General features: G+C 52.1%; 1 protein-coding gene across 3 annotated transcripts in view; it reads right to left on the bottom strand.

Annotated features, from left to right (window-relative positions):
- Positions 1–24698, bottom strand: part of AXL (AXL receptor tyrosine kinase) — a 36112-nt gene that overhangs the window by 10417 nt on the left and 997 nt on the right. For 2 of the 3 annotated variants that reach the window (XM_004015278.5, XM_060398612.1), the window contains exons 2-14: positions 23807–24029; positions 23372–23472; positions 22469–22645; positions 16847–16927; positions 16600–16715; positions 9733–9943; positions 9297–9436; positions 7846–7996; positions 7609–7635; positions 5074–5206; positions 4682–4773; positions 1367–1462; positions 1113–1190 (exon numbers count right to left, since the gene is read on the bottom strand). In XM_004015278.5, coding sequence (XP_004015327.1) covers positions 1113–1190; positions 1367–1462; positions 4682–4773; positions 5074–5206; positions 7609–7635; positions 7846–7996; positions 9297–9436; positions 9733–9943; positions 16600–16715; positions 16847–16927; positions 22469–22645; positions 23372–23472; positions 23807–24029 — 1626 coding nt within the window. The remainder of the gene's footprint in view (positions 1–1112; positions 1191–1366; positions 1463–4681; positions 4774–5073; positions 5207–7608; positions 7636–7845; positions 7997–9296; positions 9437–9732; positions 9944–16599; positions 16716–16846; positions 16928–22468; positions 22646–23371; positions 23473–23806; positions 24030–24698) is intronic. The other variant, XM_004015279.5, reaches the window with a different exon arrangement.

Genomic DNA, 24698 nt, shown 5'->3' with positions numbered 1-24698 from the left:
CCTCCCTCCAGCATGACCCTCTAAGCTTTATCCGTATGTGGAAAAGCTTGACCCTGACCTTTCTGTGCTGCATGAGCTTGGACGGGACTGGCTCTCACCCTCTCTGTTGATGTAGATAACATGGTTTTAGTCCACATTAACTGTGTGTACTATGTGCCAAACCCAGCATTAAGTGCTTTGACATAATACCCTAGGAGGTAGAAACACGATGATACTTTTTTCCGGGTGAGGAATGGTAGGCTCAGAGAGGGGTAGTCACTTACCTGAGATCATAGTGAAAGTGTTAGTCACTCAGTCATATTCGACTCTTTGCGACCCCATGGACTATAGTCCACCACGCTCCTCTGTCCATGGGATTCTCGAGGCAAGAATACTGGAGTGGGTTGCCATTCCCTGCTCCAGGGGATTTTCTCAACCCAGGGATTGAACCTGGGTCTCCTGCATTGCAGGCGGATTCTTTATCATTTGAGTCACCAGGGAAGCATACAGCTAGTAAATGATGAAGCCAGGTGTGCCTCATTCTGGACCATCTCATGCTTGCTCTGTATCACATGCGGCTGGCCCCAGAAAACTACATTGCCCAGGTTCCCTTTCCTGCTGTTTCCTGTTGGAATCCGCCAATGGGAAGCGCTGATGGGAGACTGGCAGGTGGGCGAGAGGAGAAATCAGGGCATTTCACCCTCTCTCTTTCTGCTTCCAGTATTGCCTTGGTGGTGGCTGTGTCTCCTTTTGTGTTTCAAGCTCCCACAAGGAAGCCCCTAACTCTGTGATGCCTCAATCCCATCAGCGGGCCCTGGCTGTGGGCTCTGGTAACTCCGCCCCTTCCGGCCTGGGAGGCGGAAGTGACACACTTGGCTGCTGCTAACCTCTAGGTTGCTAACCCTGCTGTTCTTTCAGTTTTCCCTACACCTTTGTAGTGATCTCCCCGTATTGAGTTCCTTCTGTTGAAGGACCTGGCAGGGACTTAATCTCTCGTCTGGAACCACTGAAGTTCTAGGGTTGGGCTAAATGGCTGTCACCTTTCCTGTTCTACCTCCTTAGGGGCACAGGGGAGGGGCCAGAGGTTAAGGGATGGGGATCCCACATGTGTGCACATGTATGTACATACTCACTCTTCATGGTCTTCACAGCCACCTTGAGGACGGAGTCGTCCTGGTTGAGCTGGCCTTCCATCACAGCTCCGAACTCTCCTGTGGGGGACCAGAGAGAGACTTTGACATGCATGGGGGGGGGGCACCCCCCCATTGACTTCAGGGGGGGATGCTGTAGGAACTGCATTTCCTGTGGTTGGGTAGGGGTGGGGAGATGAAGGACTGCATGGCTCAGGGAGATATGTGTGTGTGTGCGTGAGGTGGGGGACACTCACCCTCTCCCAGGGTCTTCCCCAGAGCCACCTTATGCCGGTCCACCATCACGTCCCGCAGTTTCTCCTTCAGCTCTTCGCTGATGCCCAGGCTGTTCACTGCATGGGGGGTGGGAGCAGACAGACCCGTGGAGCAGAGCTGACATCCAGGCAGCGCCTCCAATAAGGATACAGGCGTGCCTCATTTTACCGCACTTCGCAGATATTGTGTTCTTTACATTTGAAGGTCTGTGGCAATCTTGTGTCAAGCAAATCTATCTGGACTGCCAGGGAAGTCCTAAACATAACTTTTATATGCACTGAGAAACCCCAAAACGCATGTGACTCACTTTATTGCATTGCACACTTTATCGTGTTGGTCTGGAATCAAATGTGCAGTGTCTCCCAGGTACACCTGTGTATTGTTGTTTATCATTGTTTAGTCACTAAAGTTGTGTCCAACTCTTTGCAGTCCAAAGGACTGTAGCCTGCCAGACTCCTCTGTCATGGGATTCTCCAGGCAAGAATACTGGAGTGGGTTGTCACTTCCTTCTCTAGGGGATCTTCCCAACCCAGGGATCCAACCCGCATCTCCTGCATTGGCAGGAGGGTTCTTTACTGTGAGCCGCCAGGGAAGCCCCATGCCTGTATACCCATTGTTAAAATACTGAAATAATTCTGCATTCATTCAGGATGAGCTGAGCACTCCCAACTCCCACTTTTCCTTTAGACTCCCCATATCTTCCCCCAGAGCAGTAACTAAAGGGTTAGAGCCTGGCACATAATTTTGCAGTCGTGGCACCTTGATTGGTTAACATCCTGCTGTACCAGTTGTTCAAAAATTTTCTTAACTTTTCACTAAAGGATAACCTGCAAAAATCATAAGTGAGCAGCTCAATGGATTTTCATGAACCAAACACAACAGTGTGTGTCACCAACACCCACGTCAAGAATAGACTATGACCTGTCCTTTCAGGGGTGGCCACTTTCCTGACTTTTCTTACCCCAGATTAGTCTTTTCTGTTTGGGGATGTTATAAACATGGAATCACATACTATGTTCTCTTTAGTGTCCGGTTCTTTCACTTAGCACGATATCTCTTAAATAATTGTAATGCAGCTGTGTATTGTTGTTGTTTAGTTGTTAAGTGGTGTCCAACTCTTTGCGACCCCTGGGCTGTAGGCTGCCAGGCTTCTCTGTCCATGGGATTTCCCAGGCAAGAATACTAGAGTGGGTTGCCATTTCCTCCTCCAGGGGATCTTTCTGACCCAGGGATGGAACTCATGTCTCCTGCATTGGCAGGCAGGTTCTTTACCACTGAGCCACCAGGGAAGCCCAGCTGCTGTGTGTAGTTGGGTTTATTCATTTTCACTGCTGTGTAGCAATTGTTCTCCAACTTATTGGCCCCAGGATCCTTTTACATTCTTAAAATTATTGAGACTTGAAAAAAGCTTTCTTTTATGTGGGTTGTCTACACAGCAATATTTACCGTGTTCATGATGAAAACTGATATGATTGCCTTTTTTCATTTTTGGCCATACCACGAAGGATCTTATTAATGATTCCCCAACCAGGAATTGAACCCGAGCCCCCTGCAGTGGAATCTCAGGGTCTTCATCATTGGATCACCAGGGAAGTTCCCCAGACAAATTTTCAAAACACAAGAATATACAAGCACATCAGTCAACAGAAGGATGATATCATCACATATTTGGAAGCCTTTGGAAAACTCTGCAGAGCACTTGCAAGAGAAGGAGGGTGTGAAAGGGCAAATGACGTTTTGGTATTATTTTGAAAATAGTTTTGACCTCATGGACCCCCTGCAGAGGTCTTGGGGATCCCCGGGGACTTGGATCACACTTGGAAAACTGCTGCTGCATGTTATTCCCATTAGATTGCTGTGACCTCCTCACTTCCTCTTCCTTCTCCTTTGCAATAAATGTCTTTCCCAGCCCTTCGGGTATCTCCCTGGGGCCCCCAGCAGTCTTCTCCCTGGGTGCTAACTCCAAAAGAGGCCTAACTCTGTCCCCCCCCTTTTTTTTCTGGATCTGTTTTCCCAACTGGAGAGAAGAAGAAATTTGACTAAGTGGCTGCTGAAGTCCCTTCTTAGCTGGGACCCTCCATAAATGCTACAATCCTCTAACACAGGGTCTATTATAGTGCTAAGATTCTATGATTTTTAAGATCCTAAGAGTCTATCAAGTGTTAGTTGCTCAATCATGTCTGACTCTTTGCGACCCTAAGGCCTGTAACCCTCCAGGCTCCTCTGCCCATGGGATTCTCCCGGCAAGAGTACTGGAGTGGGTTGCCATTCCTTCTCCAGGGGATCTTCCTGACCCAGGGATTGAACCCGGGTCTCCTGCATTACAGGCAGATTCTTTACCATCTGGGCCACCAGGGGAGCCTTAAGAGTCTATAGCACTGGATTATAATTTTTTAGGCCAATTATAATTGGACATCCTCTCGCACATCCTCTACTTCCAAGAGGCAGTTCAGAGGATGAACTTGAGAGTGGAACCGCCTGGGTGTGAACCCCAGCTCTCCAGCTTACAAACTGTGTGGCCTCCAGTAAGTTACTTAGCCACTCTGTGCCACTGGTAGTGGGGAGGATAACGTGCCTACCTCACTGGGTTGTCATGGGGATTAAATTAAGTGACATGTGTTGAAGCTTAGAACAGCACCTGTGGGACTTCCCTGGTGGCCCAGTGGTTAAGAATTCACCTTCCACTTCAGGGGACGCAGGTTCGACCCCTGCTTCAGGAAGATCTCACATGCCTCAGGGCAGCTAAGGCCATGTGCCGCCACTACTGATGCCTGTGCTCCCTAGAGTCTGTGCTCTGCAACAAGAGAAGCCACTGCAACGAGAAGCCCTCAGACCACAACTAGAGAGTAGCCCGCACTCACCGCAACTAGAGAAAGCCCGTGAGCAGCAATGGAGACCCAGTATAGCCAATAAGTAAATAAATACTTAATTTTTAATAAGGAACAGTAGTAGTCACAGAGGAAGTGCTAAGCTGTTATCCTCAGCATTGTAAGCACCTCATCATGGGCATTTTCTTCATTGCCATGGTCATTGTGTTTATCGTCTTTATCATCATCATCACGTGGTTCTAAGAGCCTATGACTCAGAGTTTGGCCTTTCTAAAATTTATTGTGTCTAAGATTCAATTATTCTAAAGTCGTGTGTGGTCCCACAGTTCTGTTGTTCTTAGGGTCCGTGGTGCTAATATTCCAAGGCCTTCAGAAACTTTTGGTTCACGCATCTGCTGAAGCCCAGCATGCCCAACACTTGATACTTCTTATCCCAAATCCAGGCAGGGAGGCATGGGGCTCACTTACAGGTGGCTTCAGTGGTCCTCCGACTGTAGGACTTGCGAACACGGTACCTGACCACCAGCTCACCCCTCTCCACGGTTGGTTCAAACACCTCTCTAGGGAGGGAACAGAGAGGAGGTGAGGGCAGGGCAGAGTGACGTGGAACCCCCTCCACTTCCACCAGCAGTGGAAGCAAGCACCATCCCAACCCCCAGACCTGCCAGCCCTCTCCTCCAATGTCTGCTGAGAGCCTCTTGGGCTGCTGCCTTCTGCCTTCCATTCACTCCCCAGATGCTTGTTCTCGTTCTGATTCTTGGTACTCTCTCCTCCTGTGCCAGCCTCCTCACGGTCTCCCCACCTCCAGCCTCTCTACCCCAGTCCAGGCCAGCCTCCCGACCCGCATGGTCCCAACTTACCCATAACGGGTCTCCTTCTTCCGCCGATGGAAGAGGAACAGGGCCAGGATGAGGGCACAGGCAGCGGCCACCACTGCTCCCAGCAGTACGTACCACCAGGGCCACGAGAAGGCGGGGGCTGGGGGTTCACTCACTGTCAGGGGGCACGCGGGACAGGTCATGGTGGAGGTCTTGGTTCCTTGGGTCCCCAGGGGTGTGGTGTTGAAGGGAGGCAGGTTTAGGTACATTGGGTGATGGACAGGGCTGGACGGGGCATGCAATGGATACAAAAGGAGTGGATGTTGGAGGAGGAGTGTGAGGGGCCGTCCTTGGTGGTCCAGTGGTTAAGAATCCACCTTGCAATGCAGGGGATTTGGGTTTGATCCCTGATCGGGGAACTAAGGGGCTTTTCTGATAGCTCAGTGGTAAAAACAGTCCACCTGCAATGCAGGAGGTGCAGGAGACGTGGGTTGGATCTCTGGGGTCAGGAAGATTCCCTGGAGGAGGGCATGTCAACCCACTCCAGTATTCCTGCCGGAAGAATCCTCTGGACAGAGGGTTCTGGTGGGCTATGGTCCATAGTGTCGCGAAGAGTTGGACATGACTGACACGAGTGAGCACACACGCAGGCATAGGAAACTAAGATCCCACGTGCCTAGGAGCAACTAAGCCCCCGTGCCACAACTACTGAGCCTAGGTGCTCTGGAGCCCATGTGTTGCAACTAGAGAATCCACGAGCCACAAGGACAGATCCTGCATGATGCAACTAAGATGTGATGCAGCCAAATAAATTATTTTGTTTTTTCAATGAGGAGTGTGAAACTCCTAGGATGAGTGTGGAGAGTGCAAAGTGGGATGGATACTTGGGGCGTGTTCAATGAGTGTGGAAGGAGTGTGGGATGAGAGTGAGAGATTGTGTGGGATGGGCTGTGAGAATGGAAAGAGGGCTGGAGGAGCATGGGAGGGCTGTAAGTAAATCTCAAGTGGGGTACCTGTGTGTGATACATGTGATGATTATGCAAGGAGCGGGCATTTGGGTGTGGAAAACTGTTGAGCAGGGAGAGAATGTGTGTAGTGTGTACAAAGCATGTGCAATGGATATGCAAGGAGTTGGAGGCTCCAGGGACCAATGGCCAAGGGACATTTTGGGGGAGTATATGATGACTATGAAAGCGTGTTTGTTTTTTTTTTTTTGGCCACTCCTTGAAGCTTGTGGAATTTTAGTTCCCTGACTAAGGGTCGAACACATGCCCTCAGCAGTGAAAGCGCTGACTCCTTACCACTGGACTTCCAGGGAATTCCCTAGAAGGGCTTTCATAAAGCAAGGGATGAGAGTGAAATAAATGTGCAAAGGGGCATGGTGTGCAAAGGAGTGTGTAAACAGTGCCAGATGAGTATTTGAGGAATTGGGAGTATGTGAGGATTCAAGGAGTATTCAAGGAGTTTTAGATACAAGGTAGGGGCAGTGATTTGTAAGGATGTAACTTTGGTGTGAGAGGAGTGTGCAATGAGTGTGCAAAGGACGTGGGAGGGGAAGATGAGCATGAGATGAATGAAAAGGATATGCAAAATAGTGGGAGTGACTGTGTAAGGAGTGGAGGATGAGTGTACCAAGAGTTTGGTGCGGTATGTGCAGAAAGTGGGCATGGGTTAGGCTTAGCTCAAGGTGAGGGAATATTGTGTAAGGAGTGTCTAGTGAGTGTGCAAGGAGAGTTGCAGAATGTGAGATCGTGTGGATTGAAAGTCTTTCAGTGCCTGCAATGTGGGATGCATGGTGAGTGTGCAAAAAGTATCAGTTTGTGAATGAGAAGTGTGCGTGTGTATTGGGTTTGGGAAGCCCGTGAGAAGAATGAGGGGTTATAATGGGATGGATGTGAAAGGAGGGTGGGGTTAGTGTGGAAAGGGTATGCAAAGAAATGCGAGAAAACACATAAGGAATATTTAAGGATAGTGGGTTGAGTTAGAAGAGGTGGGGTGTAATAGTGCCAGGAGGGTACAATGGGTGTAGGAGGAATATTTGAAGAAATATTTGAGGAAGATGAATATGAGGGGGATAACTCATCTCTCTGTCCCTCTACCTATCTATTCATCTACCCACCCACCTATTCATTCACCCACTCATCTACCCATTCAGTCATCCATCCATCACCCACCCATTCATTCATCCGTCCATCACCCACCCATTCATTCACCCGTCCACCATCCACCCATTCATTCACCCGTCCACCATCCACCCATTCATTCATCCGTCCACCATCCACCCATTCATTCATCTGCCCACCACTCAGCCACGCATTCATTCATTGGTCCATCGACACATCCATTCATTCGTCAGTCCATCCATCCACCTATCCATCCACCATTCACCAAGTACCCACAATGCTCTGGGCCACTCCAGGCACTTCCATCAAGGACCACACAAAACCAAGAAGCAGAGGGTTAGAGTGATGAGTTTGAAGAACAAGAAAGGGATGTGTAAAGAGAATGTGCAGCGATGGGGCCCTCACTGGGCCTTGGGGGAAGGGAGAGCAGGAGAGGGGGTGTGGAAGCCCTTACCCAGCTGGTGGATTGGCTGTCCTTGTCCTGCAAGGAGAAAGGATGGAGGGAGGATATGCTCAGAGAGAGTGGTAAGACATGGGAGAGAGGGAGTAAGGCTCTCAGGAAGCTTCCAGGTAGGAATGGAGCCTACACTGGGGTAACGCCAAAAGGTACAAGGAGCAAGTCACGGGCATCTGGAATAGACATGGCCCCTGTGGGTAGGCTGAGGGAGGCTGAGCATGGCTTTGCAGCTACCTGGGCGCCAGGGCTCCAGGGGCACAGGGAGGCTCCAGGGTCCATCCCCAGCGGCGGTGTAGGCTGCCACGCACACCGTCAGGTTGGGCACAGACCCCTCCCCTCGCAGTTCCAGGGTCACCTCTCGCTTTAGCCCTATGTCCATCAGCACCTAGGACATGCAAATAAGGCATCAGAGTAGAGCTCCAGCCCCAGCGCTTAAGCCCTCACCCTCAGCCTCAACTCCCCATCTTTCTCAAAGCCCACTCCTCATCTCCAGCCCCTCATCCCCTACCTCTTCCTATCCTTCATCTCTCATCCCCCATCCTGTCCTCTCCTTTCCATTCTCTATCCCTACACTCGTTAAAATATCAGCTTCACCGGGTCCAGGACTTTGTCTTCTTCACTGCCATATACATCCTCAGGTCCTAGCACAAGGAGGCGTGGAACACAGTACCGTTGTTGAAAGGACTGAATTCTCATCTTTGCCCCCTCATCCCTCCATCCCCTTCTAATTCCTCACTCTTTCTCCCATCTATCTCTCCATCCCAGGGTGCTGCTTGCTTAGATAGTACCTTCATGTTAATTAGAAAGAGACACCCCTTCCTTGATGTGCTATGCAACTCTCTGCTGTAAAATTGTCCTAGTAAATATGTCTACTGAAATGTTTTGTACATGATTCATAAATTGTTGTTGTTCAGTTGCTCAGTTGTGTCCAACTCTTTGTGATCCCATGGACTGCGGCACGCCAGGCTTCCATATCCTTCACTATCTCCTGTAGCTTGCTCAAACTCATGTCCATTGAGTTGGTGATGCCATCCAACCATCTCATCCTCTGTCATCCCCTTCTCCGCCTGCCTTTCATCTTTCCCAGCATCAGGGTCTTTTCTAATGAGTCGGCTGTTTGCATCAGGTGGCCAAAGTATTGGAGCTTCAGCTTCAGCATCAGTCCTTCCAATGAATATTCAGGGTTGATTTCCTTTAGGATTGACTGGTTTGATCTCCTTGCAGTCTAAGGAACTCTCAAGAGTCTTCAACACCACAGTTCACAGATTCATAAATAGCCATCCCCTAAACTCTCTCCTGGGGACTTCCCAGGTAGCTCAATGGTAAAGAATCGCCTACCAATGCAGGAGATGGAGGTTTGATCCCTGGGTTGGGAAGATCCCCTGGAGAAGGAAATGACACCCCACCCCAGTATTCTTGTCTGGAGAATCCCATGGACAGGGCGCCTGGCAGGTCCCTGGCTACCGTCCACAGGGTCTCAAAGAGTCAGACATGACTGAGAAACTGAGCATGCACACACGCAACCCTCTCGTGGTCCCCTTTAACCGCCCCAGAACGTGCTCTGCAGCACAGGGTGACCGCATTCTATGCAACCTGCCCAACTGTCCTTGTCTGCCTTGTCACCTTCTCCTCCCCAGTCGCCTCCTCCACAGCCACTCCGCCCCAGCCCAGCCAGCAGCACCCACCTCGGGCGTATCCTGACCTCGATAGGCCAGTCGGTACCCTAACAGGGTGCCCTGCAGCGGTGCCCTTGGCTCCTGCCAATGCACAAGGGCTTGGCTCCCATTCCGCATGGCGCTAACATTCTCAGGAGGGCCCAGGGGCACTGGAGGACAGGGAGAAGGGGAAGCTGGCATCCCCACCTCTTCCTGACCCCCTCCCCTCTTCCCAAGGAGTAGGAGCAGGGTGCAAAGGACAAGCACGCGGGCAGCTGGCACAGGTCTCCCATGAGCAGGGGCACAGAGATGAGGTCCAGGAGAGATGCCAGTTGGGGATGGGACAGGAAGGAGAGTGAAGCCACGTAGGGTATACAGGTGAGAGGAGATGCTGGGGGTCATGCTGATGTATGCAAGGGTCAGTGGGGCAGTGAATGATGTCTCCCTGCCACCAGCCCCTTCTTACCTCCTTCTGGTGTCTCCACAGGAAGCCAGTGGGTCCAGGGTGAGGGGCCCTGGCTACTGACACAGGCCACCCGGAGGTGGTAAGGGGTGTGAGGATGGAGGTTGCCCAGCCGCAGTTGATGAGGGGGAACGGACGCTTGGAAGGTGAGGGGCTCCTCTGGGGGGTCTGGCTCTCCCAGCCAGGCGCCCACCCTGTCGTCTGACAGCACAGCCTGGGAAGAGGGAGGGGGTGTGAGGTCAGGGTGGCCACACTCAAGGTCAAACAATTCTCAGTGGTAGTGACCCTGGTGTGATGACACACCTTCTCCAGGATGTGTGTGTGTATGACGATTCCATGTTTGATTCCATGTTTGTGCAACACGGGAACCTGGGTTTGCAAAGCGAGGAGGCCACCCAGCTCCACAACGTGGCTCTGCCATCTATTGCAAAAGCCACTTCAAACAAGACTTTCTCTCTCTGAGCCTCAGTTTCCTCATCTGGAAAATGGCAGCTTAGAGGAGCAAATACATGGAAGAACTGTACAAAAAAGATCTTCACGACCCAGATAGTCATGATGATGTGATCACTAATCTAGAACCAGACATCTTGGAATGTGAAGTCAAGTGGGCCTTAGAAAGCATCACTACGAACAAAGCTAGTGGAGGTGATGGCATTCCAGTGGAGCTGTTTCAAATCCTGAAAAATGATGCTGTGAAAGTGCTGCACTCAATATGCCAGCAAATTTGGAAAACTCAGCAGTGGCCACAGGACTGGAAAAGGTCAGTTTTCATTCCAATCCCAAAGAAAGGCAATGCCAAAGAATGCTCAAACTACCACACAATTGCACTCATCCCACATGCTAGTAAAGTAATGCTCAAAATTCTCCAAGCCAGACTTCAGCAATACGTGAACCGTGAACTCCCTGACGTTCAAGCTGGTTTTAGAAAAGGCAGAGGAACCAGAGATCAAATTGCCAACATCCGCTGGATCATGGAAAAGCAAGAGTTCCAGAAAAACATCTATTTCTGCTTTATTGACTACGCCATAGCCTTTGACTGTGTGGATCACAACAAACTGTGGAAATTCTTCAAGAGATGGGAATACTAGACCACCTGACCTGCCTCTTGAGAAATCTGTATGCAGGTCAGGAAGGAACAGTTAGAACTGGACATGGAACAACAGACTGGCTCCAAATAGGAAAAGGAGTACGTCAAGGCTGTATATTGTCACCCTGCTTATTTAACTTCTGTGCAGAGTTCATCATGAGAAATGCTGGACTGGAAGAAACACAAGCTGGAATCAAGATTGCCGGAAGAAGTATCAATAACCTCAGATATGCAGATGACACCACCCTTATGGCAGAAAGTGAAGAGGAGCTAAAAACCCTCTTGATGAAAGTGAAAGAGGAGAGTGAAAAAGTTGGCCTAAAGCTCAACATTCAGAAAACGAAGATCATGGCATCCGGTCCCATCACTTCATGGGAAATAGATGGGGAAACAGTGGAAACGGTGTCAGACTTTATTTTTTTGGGCTCCAGAATCACTGCAGATGGTGACTGCAGCCATGAAATTAAAAGATGCTTACTCCTTGGAAGAAAAGTTATGACCAACCTAGATAGTATATTCAAAAGCAGAGACATTACTTTGCTGACTAAGGTCCATCTAGTCAAGGCTATGGTTTTTCCTGTGGTCATGTATGGATGTGAGAGTTGAACTGTGAAGAAGGCTGAGCGCTGAAGAATTGATGCTTTTGAACTGTGGTGTTGGAGAAGACTCTTGAGAGTCCCTTGGACTGCAAGGAGATCCAACCAGTCCATTCTGAAGGAAATCAACCCTGGGATTTCTTCGGAAGGAATGATGCTAAAGCTGAAACTCCAGTACTTTGGCCACCTTATGGGAAGAGTTGACTCATTGGAAAAGACTCTGATGCTGGGAGGGACTGGGGGCAGGAGGAGAAGGGGACGACCGAGGATGTGATGGCTGGATGGCATCACGGACTCGATGGACGTGAGTCTGAGTGAACTCCAGGAGATGGTGATGAACAGGGAGGCCTGGCATGCTGTGATTCATGGGGTCGCAAAGAGTCGGACAACACGACTGAGCGACTGAACTGAGAGGAGCAAATGCCTTCCAGGGCTGCTTAAAGGTTCAATGTAAGGGACTTCCTGGCAGTCCAGTGGTTATGACTTTATGCTTCCACTGCAGGCACAGGTTTGATCCCTGGTCAGGGAGCTAAGATCTCGAATGCCATGTGGCATGGCCATACAAAAAAGTTAAGTGTAGGATGGCTGGACGGTGCATGGCAGGTGGTCAGCATCAATAATAATGACATTCAACCTCAGGCAAAAGCAATTGCCCACAATAGAAGTCAGAGGAGGGAATTCCCTGGTGGCCCAGTGGTTAGGACTCCATGCTTTCACTGCTGAGGGCCCAGGTTCAATCCCTGGCTGGGGAACTAAGATCTCGCAAGCCTCTCTTAGCTAAAAAATAAGTCAGAAAAGTGGGCATCTCTGGGGAGTGAGGGAACCTTCAACAGCTGGGAAGAGTCTGTATCTTGATTTAGAGAGTGGTCACACTGGTTAAACAATCTAGGTGTACACCAAAGATTATGAACATTATATATTTTAATTTAAAAAAATAAAAAAGGACTCCCAAGGTGCTCCAGTGGCTAAGACTCTGTGCCCCCAATGCAGGGGGCCCAGGTTCGATCCCTGGTCAGGGAACTAGATCCCACACGCTGCAACTAAGACCCAATGCAGCCAGAGAAATAATTTTTTTTTTAAAGCAAAATTTTTTACAAACCTAAACTCATTTGACCCTCACTTTAGCTGTGCATTGTAAGTATGTGCTATGTTTCTGCCCATATACAGATGAAGGCACTGAGGCTTGGAGAGATGGAATCACTGATCCGAGGACACTAGCTTGTCACTGATGAAGCTGGGAACTGAACCCATCCTATCTTCAAAACCTTTGCCCTACTGACAATAAGAATGTCCTTTTAAGAACATCAGTAATGGTAATAATACTCTTCTGTACAGAGATGCAATGCATCTTAGTGCTGAAGAGCACAGATACTGGATCTGGGATTCAAATCCAGCCTCTCCTACTCCCTAGTCCTGTGCCTCAGTTTCTTCATCTGAAAAACGGGATGACAACAGTGTTTCCCTTCTTCACAGGATTAACTGAAGTGATACCCTGTAAGCATGTAGGAAAGTGTCTGTGCAGGGCTTCTCTGGTAGTACAGTGGCTAGTGGCTAGAATCCACCTTGTGATGACGGGGACATGGGTTCAATCCTGGGTCTGGGAATATCCCACATGCCACGGGGATGTGCGCCACAACTGTCGCGCCTGCACTATGCAGCCCCCAAGTTGTGACTACTGAAACTCGCGTGCCCTAGAGCCCATGCTCCACGGCAAGAGAAGCCACCACGATGAGAAGCCCGCACACTGCAACTCGAGTGGAGCCCCCAAGTAAGGCTGTGCACAGCAACAAGGACCCAGGGCAGCCGAAAATAAATATTTAAAAAAGCAAAAAGAAACAAAAAAAGAGTGTCTGTGCAGATTGAGCGTTTGTCATTATTTTGTGTGTGTGAGATTGTCTGGCCACCAGTGTCAAACCCAGCACATCCTGCACAGCGGTAAAGGCTTCTCCACCCACTTGGTCCCCAGGACTGGCAAGATCAGGATGGGAGGGACCACAGCTGGGGAGGACGTCCGTACAGCTCTTCCCCACAGAACCACAAACCCGTCACAGCTGCAGGGGTGCTGCCTTCACCCTGGGGAGCATCCAGGCAATATAACCACGACACACACTGTGCTGGGAAAGAGTTACTGCTTACAACCAGACTCCATCGGGTCCAAATCTTGGCTTGGATATTATTTGCTGTCTTTTATTTTTTTGGTCATGCCACGTGGTGGCTTACGGGATCTTAGTTCCCCAACTAGGGATCAAACCCTTGCCCCCTGCAGTGAAAGCGTAAAATCTTAACCACTGAACCACCAGGGAAGTCCCTGCTATGTGATTTAGAGTGAGTGTTTCTACCTCCCCGGGCCTCAGTTCCTGCCTCTGGAAAATGGGCCTCCGAGAGTCTCTACCTGTCAAGGTGAGAGGTTTACTGACATAATGCCCATGAACTGGCTTGCCTAGCCTGTCAACAGCTAACTTATTTTGAGTGCCAGCTGTGTCCCAAACACCCTGCCAAGCACATTAGTCTGGAATGAGCACCCATGGGGGTCAATTCCTTTTTTTATTCCCATTTTACAGATGCGGAAACAGAGGCCCAGAGAGATCCAGCAGCTTGCCCATACAGTCCCTGAGTGGGGAAACCACAGCAAGGCCTGGGGAGGAGATAGCAGGAGTGGGGGAGGTGGTCTCCTTGCCTGCTCTCTGACCCACACTAACTGACCAGAAGGGGAACCTCGGCCGGGACAAAGGGGACATGGGCGCAGACTGTCAGCCTTCCCCTGCCCACCCCCACTTCTCTTTTCCCTCGCATGGCTGTGACCCTCCAACTTGAACCCTGAGCTCATGCACAGCAGGAAGTGAGACCTGGAGAGGGAAGAGGGCACACTTCTGCTTTTCTTGGGGGACACTGGATGGATGTGGGTTGGGGGTACAGCTGGCGTCTGACCTGGCATTTGAGGTCTTCCCAAATCAGCCCAGCTTCTGGGACTGAATCAGTTTTAGCCTTTTTAGCCACTGGAGAAGGCAGGTCACTTCCCCTCTCTGGGTCTCAATTTCTTATCTTGAAAATGGGAAGATGAACAGTCATTACTGTCTGGGGTTAAAATATCAACTGAATGTGAGGTTGTCCCCAGGCCCAGGGTCTTATAAGAAAGGTAGCTCCTGTTTAATCAAGCACTGGCTCTAAATGGCTTTTCAGAAGTGCCCTTTGGGTTTGGCAAGACAAGGGTTTGGATCCCACCTCTGCCACTTCCTGGCTTTGTCCTTGGGCAAGTTGCTTAATTACTCTGAAACTTGGTTTCTTTTTGAACTTTTTGGCCGCACCATATGGCATGTGGGATCTTAGTTCCCTGCTGCTGCTGCTGCTAAGTCGCTTCAGTCTTGTCCGACGCTGTGCAATGCCATAGACGGCAGCCCACCAGGCTCCCCCGTCCCTGGGATTTTCCAGCAAGAACACTGGGAGTGGGTTGCCATTTCCTTCTCCAATGCATGAAAATGAAAAGTGAAAGTGAGATCAAATCCATCCCCCATGTGGTGGAAGAGCAAGTCTTAACCACTGGACCACCAAGGAAGTCCCTGAGCCTTAGTTTCTTCATCTGGAAAATGAGTGTATCCATAGACTCTACTTCACAAAACACTCAAACAAGAATGTGTTAAGCTGTAACACAAGGCCCAGCATATAGTGGTTGTGTTATTGTTTTTGTTCTTTAGTTGCGTCTGACTCTTTGTGACCCCATGGACTGTAGCCCGCCAGGCTCCTCTGTCCATGGCATTTCCCAGGCAAGAATACCAGAGTGGGTTGCCATTTCCTTCTCCAGGGGATCTTCCTGGCCCAGGGATCGAACCTGTGTCTCCTGCATTGGCAGGCCGATTCTTTACCACTGAGCCACCAGGGAAACCTAAGCACATAACGGACATGCAATAAAAACTGGTCATTGGGAGTTTCCTGGTGGCCTAATAGTTAGGATTCTGGGCTTTCAATGCCGTGGCCCAGGTTCAGTCCCTGGTCAGGGAACTGAGATCCTAAAAGCCATGTGACATGACTGAAAAAAAAAAAAAAAAAGAGCTGGTCACTATTCAATATTGTCATTTCCCATCATGGGCATTGTCTCATCCCCACTTAAACTCTCAAATCTCAGACAACTTCAGGCCAGAACTGGATCTCGTATTTGGTTTGTTGGTTGTTTTTCTTATTCTAGAGCAGGAGCAACTTCAGTGCAGAAGGCTGGGTCCAGTTCACCTCAATTATCAGGTAATTTTCCACTAAACATTTCCTACTCAGTGTCTGGCCCTGCACTGGGCAGTAATGGGAACCCAGAGATTTCCCTGGTGGTCCACTGGTTAAGACTCCATGCTTCCACTGCAGGAAGGGGAACTAAGGTTCCATCCCGGGTCAGGGAACTAAGCTCCCACATGCTGCGCAGCAGCCAAAAAATAAAAATAATTATAATTTTTAAACATAAAGAAATAAAATTATGAGGACCCAGTGGTGGTTGAGCCAGCTCAGCCCTGGCCATCCCAGAGCTCACAGTCCAGTGGAGAGATAGACCCACCCCCAGACAGTGAAAAGCCAGAGTGGTCAGAGATGGGATAGGAGAAGCCCAAGGGTTGTGAGCACCCAATGGTGAATGATGGCTCTGGTCCCTGTTGTTTCAGGGTTTCTATTCTGGCTAGAATCAATATCACCAACACTAAAAAAATGAAAACGGCCAATAGCTTTTTGTTTGTTTGTCTTTTGCCACGCTGCTCGACTTGCAGGATCTTAGTTCCCCAAACAGGGATTGAACCCATGCCCCCGGCAGCAAAAGCATGGAGTCCTAACCACTGGATGGCTAGGGAATTTCCAAAAGCAGTCAACAGTTTATTGCATGCTTTCCAAGTTCCAGATACTATTTTAAGTTTGTTAAATGCAGTCACTCACTGAATTCCTACAGCCAGTCTACCAGGTTTGGACTATCGTTATGCCCATTTTACAGATGAGAGAACTGAGACCCAGGGACGTTGAGTCACCCACCCAAGCTCATGCAGCCAGCAGCTTGTTGGAGCTAGGATTTAAACCCAGGACATCTGGCTTATCCCAAGGTTCTACTGCCTCTCAAACGAATGGCTGGGAAAGGCTGGTTTCCCAGGGAGAGGATGAGGGCTTGCAGCTCTGGGTGGAAGGAGGGCTGAGATGGAGGCGAGGAAAGGCTGCAGTCTCACCTACCTGCAGAATGCAGTGGGTGAGGGGGTAGATGCCGCTCAGGCCTGGGGTCCAAGCCACCTCCAGTTCCGTCGGCTGAGTTGAAACCAAGCGGAGGTCATGGGGCCGCTGGGGGAGCACTGTGGACAGATGAGGGGAGGGACTGATCCTGTGCCTGAAGCTCCTTGTCCGGCCCTCTACTCCAGCTCTGACCTCTGACCCCAAGCCCATACCCTCTGACACCTAGCTCCCCGGCTCCCTCTCCTGTCACCTGTGATGGTGGCCGTGCGGGATGTGGTGATCCCCTTGGCGTTGTGGGCTTCACAGGAGAAAGAAGCAGTCTTGTTCAGGCCTGAGGAGTCATGTGAGGGGGGGCCCGGTCAGAGAGGGGAAGGAGGGTGTTGGGGCCAGGCTGAGCATGCCCCACCACACTCCATCCCCAGGATCAGTCCAGCCCCCAGTGGTGCCTGCTTGAAGGGAGTGTCAAAAAGGGAGGTGATGTATGGGGAATGCAGACCTCCACCCCCAAAGACAGGCCAGCTAACACCACCCCTACACAGACCCAACCCCCACCCAGATAGACACATGTACAAGTACACACACACAGACACACACTCACACACAGACACCACAAACATATGCACCAGCATACAGTTATACACACAAATGTACACACTTACATATAGAAATACACATACTCATACCTAGACACAGGCAAACACACAGACATATACACACAAGCACAGACACAATCACACTGAGCCACGCAGACACCCGTAGAGGTGTACACACCTATTAGACACACACTTAAGAAGCAGGCCTTCATGGGGTTGTGTAAACATACGAGTGTTTGTTCATTTACATGCTCAGTTGCAACCAACTGCTCTCCCCCAAACCCAGTTGCTCTAGCCCCACCGGCCTCCTGGTGTTTCTAGAAGGTACCAAACATATTTCCACCTCGGGAATTTTGCACTTCCATTCCCTCCGCTTGGAAAAGCATCCCCACAGACATCCACCCTCCTTCACACTCTTTACTCAGATCCCACCTTCCAGCCACTCTGTCCCTCCCCAAGCACCTTGTCGAAAACTGACATTCCCTGGTGGCTCAGCTGGTAAGTAATCTGCCTGCTATGCGGGAAAACTGGATTCGATCCCTGCGTTGGGAAGATCCCCTGGAGAAGGAAAAGGCTCCTCACTCCAATATTCGGGCCTGGAGAATCCCATGGACTATCCATGGGGTCATAAAGAGTCAGACATGACTGAGTGACTTTCACCTCCACAGCCAGCCTTCTCCTTGCTTTACTTTCTCTCTTTGGTTCTCATCACAGTATCCTTCACACGGTCCTGTGTCTCCTGTTCACTGAGTGTTGACTCAGGGGTTCGGGGTTTCAGCCCTGCTGTATTCCCACCCCGTCCCCCTCCCCGGGGCCCAATATGGCCTGGTACACAGTAGGTGCTCCATAAATGTTTGTTGAATGAGTGGCTGGATTGGTGTGGATACATTTGTGTACTTATGAGCATTTTAGGGTGTGTACGTAGCAATGTGAGCTTGTGTAAATCCATGGGTGAGTTCGTGGAGGAGTCTTGAGTAACTGTTTTTGGGTGTCAGCGGGATTGCCTTCCCTTCCCCAGTGTGGTGGTGGTGGGAACACAGGCAGACACACACATACACACATACGCACACACACAAAGGCACATACAAGTACACAGGCAAACCCAAGAGACGCAGACACACAAACACAGAGAGACACAACACAGAGCTATACAACGTCCACAGATTCACACACACACACAAAGGCATATAGAAGTAAACAAGCAAACACAAGAGACACAGACACACAAACGCAAAGACACACAACACACAGAGCTATCGAAAGTCCAGATTCACACTCACAAAGGCACATACAAGCACACAGGCAAACACAAGAGACGCAGACACACACAGAGACACACAACACACAGAGCTATACAACGTCCACAGATTCACACACACACACAGCGTCTGGGTGACAGCATGTAAGGAGGACCACGTCTTAAATCTGTGCGTGACTGCAGGTCTGAATCCATCTGTGTTTGTGTCTGAGTGTCTGTTGGCCTCGCGGCGTCTCCCGCCTTCGCTCTGCGCCGTGCTTGTTCCCACCACCATCAGCAGCTACCCGCAGACACAAAGTTTCCTTTCCTCAGGCGGCAGAGGGAGTGGACGCAGGCAAAGGCGGCGAGGCCGGAAGGGGGTGGGCAGGGAAGCTCCGCGGCTCCGCTGCCTGGGCCGCGGTTCCCAGCCAAGGTCAGGTGCCCGCAGCCCCCGCGGGCCCAGCCGAGGGACAGGACGGCCCCGGGCGGGCTGCCCGGGGAGGTGGGGGTGGGGCGCGGCGGGAAGCCTGGGTCCGCTCCAGGCACCTGGCACGTGGGGGCCCCCCGCCAGGGTCACGGCGCGAGAGCCCGCGCGGCCCGCCGCCCGTAAAGGAGCCCGCGGGCGGGAGGGGGTCTGGAGCCGGGTCCCGTTCTGACCGCAGCATTCCTGCCCCCGCGTGAGTCACCCCAGCGGCCCCCCCGCACTTCCGGCCGGCCGAGATCCCCCTAGCCAGGCCCCAGCGGCCCGCACCTTGAGGGAGGGAGGGAGCCGGGGCGAAGGGGCCTGGGACCCCCTCCCTCGCGGCGCGCTCTCGGGCCAGATGTGCTTTCCAGATGTCCCGGCCCTCCCCCACCCCGGAGCGCAGTCCGCTTTTTCCGAGGGAACGGGAGAGATGGAAGCAGAGAGAGAGGGGGTACGCCCTGAGTCAGATCCAGGGACAGACACGCACAAACGGACGGAATTCCTAACGCGGCACCACCGCGAATTCCTGCATACACGCACAGTGAATCACACTTAACATACAGGGGCAGTTGCTGGTCCTAAAACGGAAAACAGCAACACTGGTCAACTGCCGCGGAGGGTACTGTCACAAACAAGCAGTGACTCAAAAACATACTGGTTGACCTGTATGTAGACACAGGGGGCTGACATTGACATGTACGCAGACACACACATGCCCACATTCGCATCAGCTCGCAGTCAAACAAGCCCACGCGGATGCAGACAGCTGTGTGTGTTTAGTCTCTCAGTCCTCTCCAACTCTGCGACCCCGTGAACTGTATGTAGCTCCCCAGGCTCTTCTGTCCCTGGAATTCTCCAGGCAAGAATACAGGAGTGAGTTGCCATTCCCATCTCCAGAGGATCTGCCCCACTTGGGGACTGAACCTGGGTCTCCCTCGTTGTGCTGTGCTTAGTCACTCAGTCGTGTCCGACTCTTTGTGACCCCATGGACTGTAGTCTGCCAGGCTCCTCTGTCCATGGGGATTCTCCGGCCAAGAATACTGGAATGGGTTGCCATGCCCTTCTCCAGGAGATCTTCCCAACCCAGGGATAGAACCCAGGTCTCCTGCATTGCAGGCAGATTATTTACCATCTGAGCCACCAAAGAAGCCCTACAAACACTCAGTAACGCAATATACACCTAGGCTGAAGCTGACAAACACACCAGCCTCCCTGCAGATTGCGACCGACAAATGCACACTGAGGTTGAAGTGGACAAACACACACAACAGGGCGCAGACCAGGCTGATGTGGATGCGCTCGCACACAAACACAGCCAAGCCTTCCAAACACAGCTGGACACACTCAGCTCGCTTCAGACGCATTCATCAAGATGCAGAGTGACACAGAAACACACAGGGCTGCTGCAGGCACGCAAGCGTGGAGGCGCTGCCCAGTGCATGGAGGTGACGCAGACACATATACACATGGGCTGGTGAGGACCTCAGGTTCATGCACCGGGAGGTAGTCAGGGCTGGGACTGACACACCCGAACAAATAGAAGCTGAAGGGTATTGTTATTGCCTGCTGTGAATCACACACAGACACGTACACTTCTATAGGGATCCATGGGACAAAGCTGTACACCAACATTCTCACCCTGCGACATACATACAGATATCACAGAGATATCCATACACAGACAGCCACACCAAGTTGTCCAATGACCCATCCTGACTCCGCAAAGAAACAAAATCCCCACCAAGACACACTCACACCTAGAGGAACACACCTGTAAGCTGACATGGTCACCTCTATACAGTGAGGTGTACAAAACAGCCTTCAGACACACTGTGGCTGTGGTCCAGCACTCTGCCATCTCTCCTCACACACACACACACACACACACACACACACTAATCCACCCTCACACAGTGAGTCACAGCTATGGACACACAAAGAGGCCAACACTGAGATTCTTAGTCACACACACAGACACACACTTCCACTGACAGCCGCTGAGAAACTTGCAGAAATATGCCATAAAGACCCAAACACGGGCTTCCCTGGTGGGGCAGTGGATGGGGATCCCCCTGCCAATAAAGGGGACATGGGTTCCATCCCTGGTCTGGGAAGGTCCCACATGCCACGGGGTAACTAAGCCCGTGGACCGCAACTACTGAGCCCTCAAGCTGCAGAGTCCCATACTCCTCAACAAGAGAAGCCACCGCAACGAGAAGCCCGTGCACCGCAATGAAGAGTCGCCCCTGCTCGCCGCAACTAGAGAAAGCCAAAGCAATGAAGACTCAGCACAGGCAAAAAAAAAAAAAAAAAAGAGAGAGAGACCCATACAGTGGGACAGATGGCTAAACTGACAAAACATACCTAGTAGTGCGCGCACACACACACACTCACACACACCCCCGAGACATTCTCTGCAGCTGGCCCTCACTAAGGCACACCCTCATCCAGAGAGGTTGATGCTGACAGAAGCACTGAGACACAGATCCAGAGGGCCAGAGACACACCCAGAGCCTCCCACCACGCCCTCCACACTGGGACACACACAGAGACCCCGCCTGGCAGCTCCCATGCTGATAAGCACATAGATCCTCTCACACCTTCGCCCTCCCGTTTCTCCCTCTTCCTGGGATGGGCTCCGGGATCCATACCCCCCCTCCCCCTGTCCGGGGTCCTGCCAGGCTGACTCAGGCCTGGAGTGAGCCCTGGGCCTGAGTCACTCCTCTGGAGCCCAGCATGCTCACTGCTGCTTCCTCGCACACTCAGGGCCCCCGGAATGCTGGAATGTGAGCCCCTCCTTCCACCCTAAGAGACCCTCCATCCGGAGCACCCTCCCAGTGCCAGCAGATGAAGGTATCGGGTTGGGGCTGCTGGAAGCCGATGCCTTCCAAGGTCCAGCCACCTCCCTCTGACTGACTCAGCCTCCCCCATCTGTGTTCCTTTGTCTCTCTTTCCTCAGTGAGGGGAACTCCCTGGGCCCAGGGTCCCCTAACTCTGCCTGACCACTGCGTGACCCCCCAAGCTAGATTCTGCCCCGTGTGTGAGGTGTGGAAAGAGTTGGTCACCCTGAGACGGGGAGGGTGTCATCTGTCACTCAGCCCTGTCCCGTCTCTCTCCTTCTTGGCTTACATCTGCAAGGAGGAGGAGAAGAGGAGGACACAGTTGATTCCGGTGCCCTGCTTGGGGTCAGGGGCTGACAAAGGGGCATCGGGCCCACACACACTTGGCCATGGAACAGCTCAGAGGAAACCCAGGACAAAGGACGCTATTCAGAGAGGCTGGCGCGAACGGAGGGAGAAAGAGCAGAGAGACGACAGAGAGACAGGGAGACAGACACAGAGAGAGATGGAGAACAGAGAGACGGAAAGAAAGTACGCAGAGAGAAATGAGATCGATGGGGACAGAAATGCAGAGACAGAGATACTCAGAGACAAAGAGGAAAAACTAGAGACAAACTCAGACAGAGAGAGACAGACAAGGACAGAAGGATGAGGAGAGCCTCAGATGGAGGCATGAAGGGCCCCCCACTTCCATCCCGCCTGGCCCTCTGTCCTGAGCTGATCACATCCCTGGACTCACCTGGAATGCAGAGTATGTGCTGGGGGCTGTGGTCCATGGCTGAAGCCAGGGAGACAACATCCTGGAACCACAGGAGGTCCACAGGCTCTGGGGGTCCCTGCGCCCGGCAGCTCAGGTTGAAGGGAGTGTTGGCAACCACAGTCCTGTCCTCAGGCTCCTCCAGGAAGTAAGGCAGGCCTGGGGGAGCAGTGGTAAAGGCTGGGGTCCCTCTGATCCCCCTAGGGGTCTGACTCGCCGCAAGGATGATGTAGGCTGCTGGGTCTTTGACGCCTATGTCTGAGCCCTCAGGATACCTCTATTCCTAGGACACAAGGTCCCATATATCCAACTCCTCTCATCAATGTCTGACCCCCTTTCATGTTTCTTTTCCAGAATGTCGTTAAGTCATATCTGACTCTTTTGTGATCCCAGGGACTGTAGCCTGCCAGGCTCCTCTGTCCACCAGATTTCCCAGGCAAGAATACTGGAATGGGATGCCATTTCCTTCCTTCTCCAGGAGATCTTCCCGACCCAGGGAGCGAACCCACATCTCCTGCATTGCAGGCAGCCTCTTTGACCACCGAGCCACCTCATCCCACTTTATCTATGAGGAAAGTGAGCCATCCCCCAATCCCCAGCAATGGGGGATGATAGGGTTAAGTCTCCCGGGGTGGGGGAGAGTGGTAAGTTGCCTTGAATCTCTTATCTGACAACCCCCAAGATAGCTTTTTCCCAAAAAAGACATAATCTGCCCCCACAGGCTTGTCCTCAATAATTTATAGACCCCCTTGCCTGACCCTCCCAAGATGTCTGATGTTCCTAGGCCGCATGTTCCTAGGCCTAAGACACCCTGAATCCACCAGCACTCTCTGACCCCTCACTTAGGATTCTTGCCCTCCCAGGACCTCGGAGCCCAGGGCTCACCCTCCAGCCCCACGTAGCCAGGCTGGGACACAAAGGTCTTTCCTCCCAGGACCACGGCGCACTGGTACCATCCCGTATCTGAGAGCTGCAGAGACAAGATTCTGACAGGGCAAGAAGAGGGACAGAGAGATTCAGGGTCAGAGCTGGACCTGACGAGGGGGGTCCTCAGAACTGAAAGCGGGGAAGGGGGTCTGGCCCAGAAACTTGTAAGAGCTAGGAAGTGGGTGCTATTATTAACTCATTTTACAGAAGAGGAAAGCGAAAGCCAGGGTGAGTTACATCACTTGGTCAGAGCCACACAGCTCGAGAGTGACCACATTGCCATCCAGCCCAGGTGGGGCTCCTGCGAGTGAGTGCCCGCTTGGCCTCAGGTGGTGGAGGTGTGGGGACAGGAGGGACGTGGGTCACGGCTGGTCGGAAGGGGAGGCTGGGCACCTGAGCTGGCTGACTACTTTCCAGTCATCCTGCCCGTCTTCGCCCAGGGGCACCTGGGTCTGGGTGCTGTCTGCCAGCTCTAGGGCCTGTCCATCCCGAAGCCAGGTCACCTCGGGGGGCTCCCCCTGAACCTGGAGCTCACACCGAAGGGTGCCCATGAGTCCTCGGGTACCGGTGATGTTCCCCGGACTCCCCACGAAGGGGGACACTTCAGTCTGTGGGCCTGCAGGGAGATGGAAGAACGTTAGCTCGGGAACCCCTGCTTCCCTGGACTCCTCGGTTCCACCCCTGCCGGCCTGCCTACGGCTGCCAGGACCCCGCCAGGCCCTTAGGCCCACATAGTTGTTGAGTGACCTCAGCTGGGGGGGCAGAGGGTGGAGGCTTCGTGGGGAGGATGGGAGCCTTCCCAGGGGACTGGGGTCCGGCCTCCATCCCGTTGGGAAGTAGGCCCAGCATCTGGCAGCCTCCCACGCCCTGACTGCCCGGCTGGCCTGCCCCTGCTTAGGGTCTCTAGAGACTTCACAGACTGGGCTGGTGGATGGTGGGGAAGAAAACGGGATGGGAGAGAGCTGGGAGAGAGAGAGAGAGAGAAATGGGGAAAGAGAGACAGAGAGTGGAACCAGAGACAGTCAGGCAGACAGAGAGGAGCAGAGACTCAAGAGGGACCGAGGATGAGAAATGGAGAGACCCACCTAGAGGGGAAAAAGTTGGGGGAGAGACACGCAGAGGAAGAGAGAAAGACGCAGACAGAGACGTTGATAAGAGACACTTAGGGAACAGGGAGAGGGAAAGACAGAGACATGGAGACGCACAGAGATGGCGGGCGAAGGCAGAGCCCCCGGCCCGGAGGTGGGGCACACGGACAAGCAGCCCTGGGGTGAGGAGAAGTGGG

The sequence above is a fragment of the Ovis aries genome, chromosome 14 (assembly GCF_016772045.2).
Source record: "Ovis aries strain OAR_USU_Benz2616 breed Rambouillet chromosome 14, ARS-UI_Ramb_v3.0, whole genome shotgun sequence".
Lineage (NCBI taxonomy): Eukaryota > Metazoa > Chordata > Mammalia > Artiodactyla > Bovidae > Ovis > Ovis aries.
The sequence above is the reverse complement of the archived record's forward strand: the minus strand, read 5'-3'. Positions and strand labels throughout refer to the sequence as shown.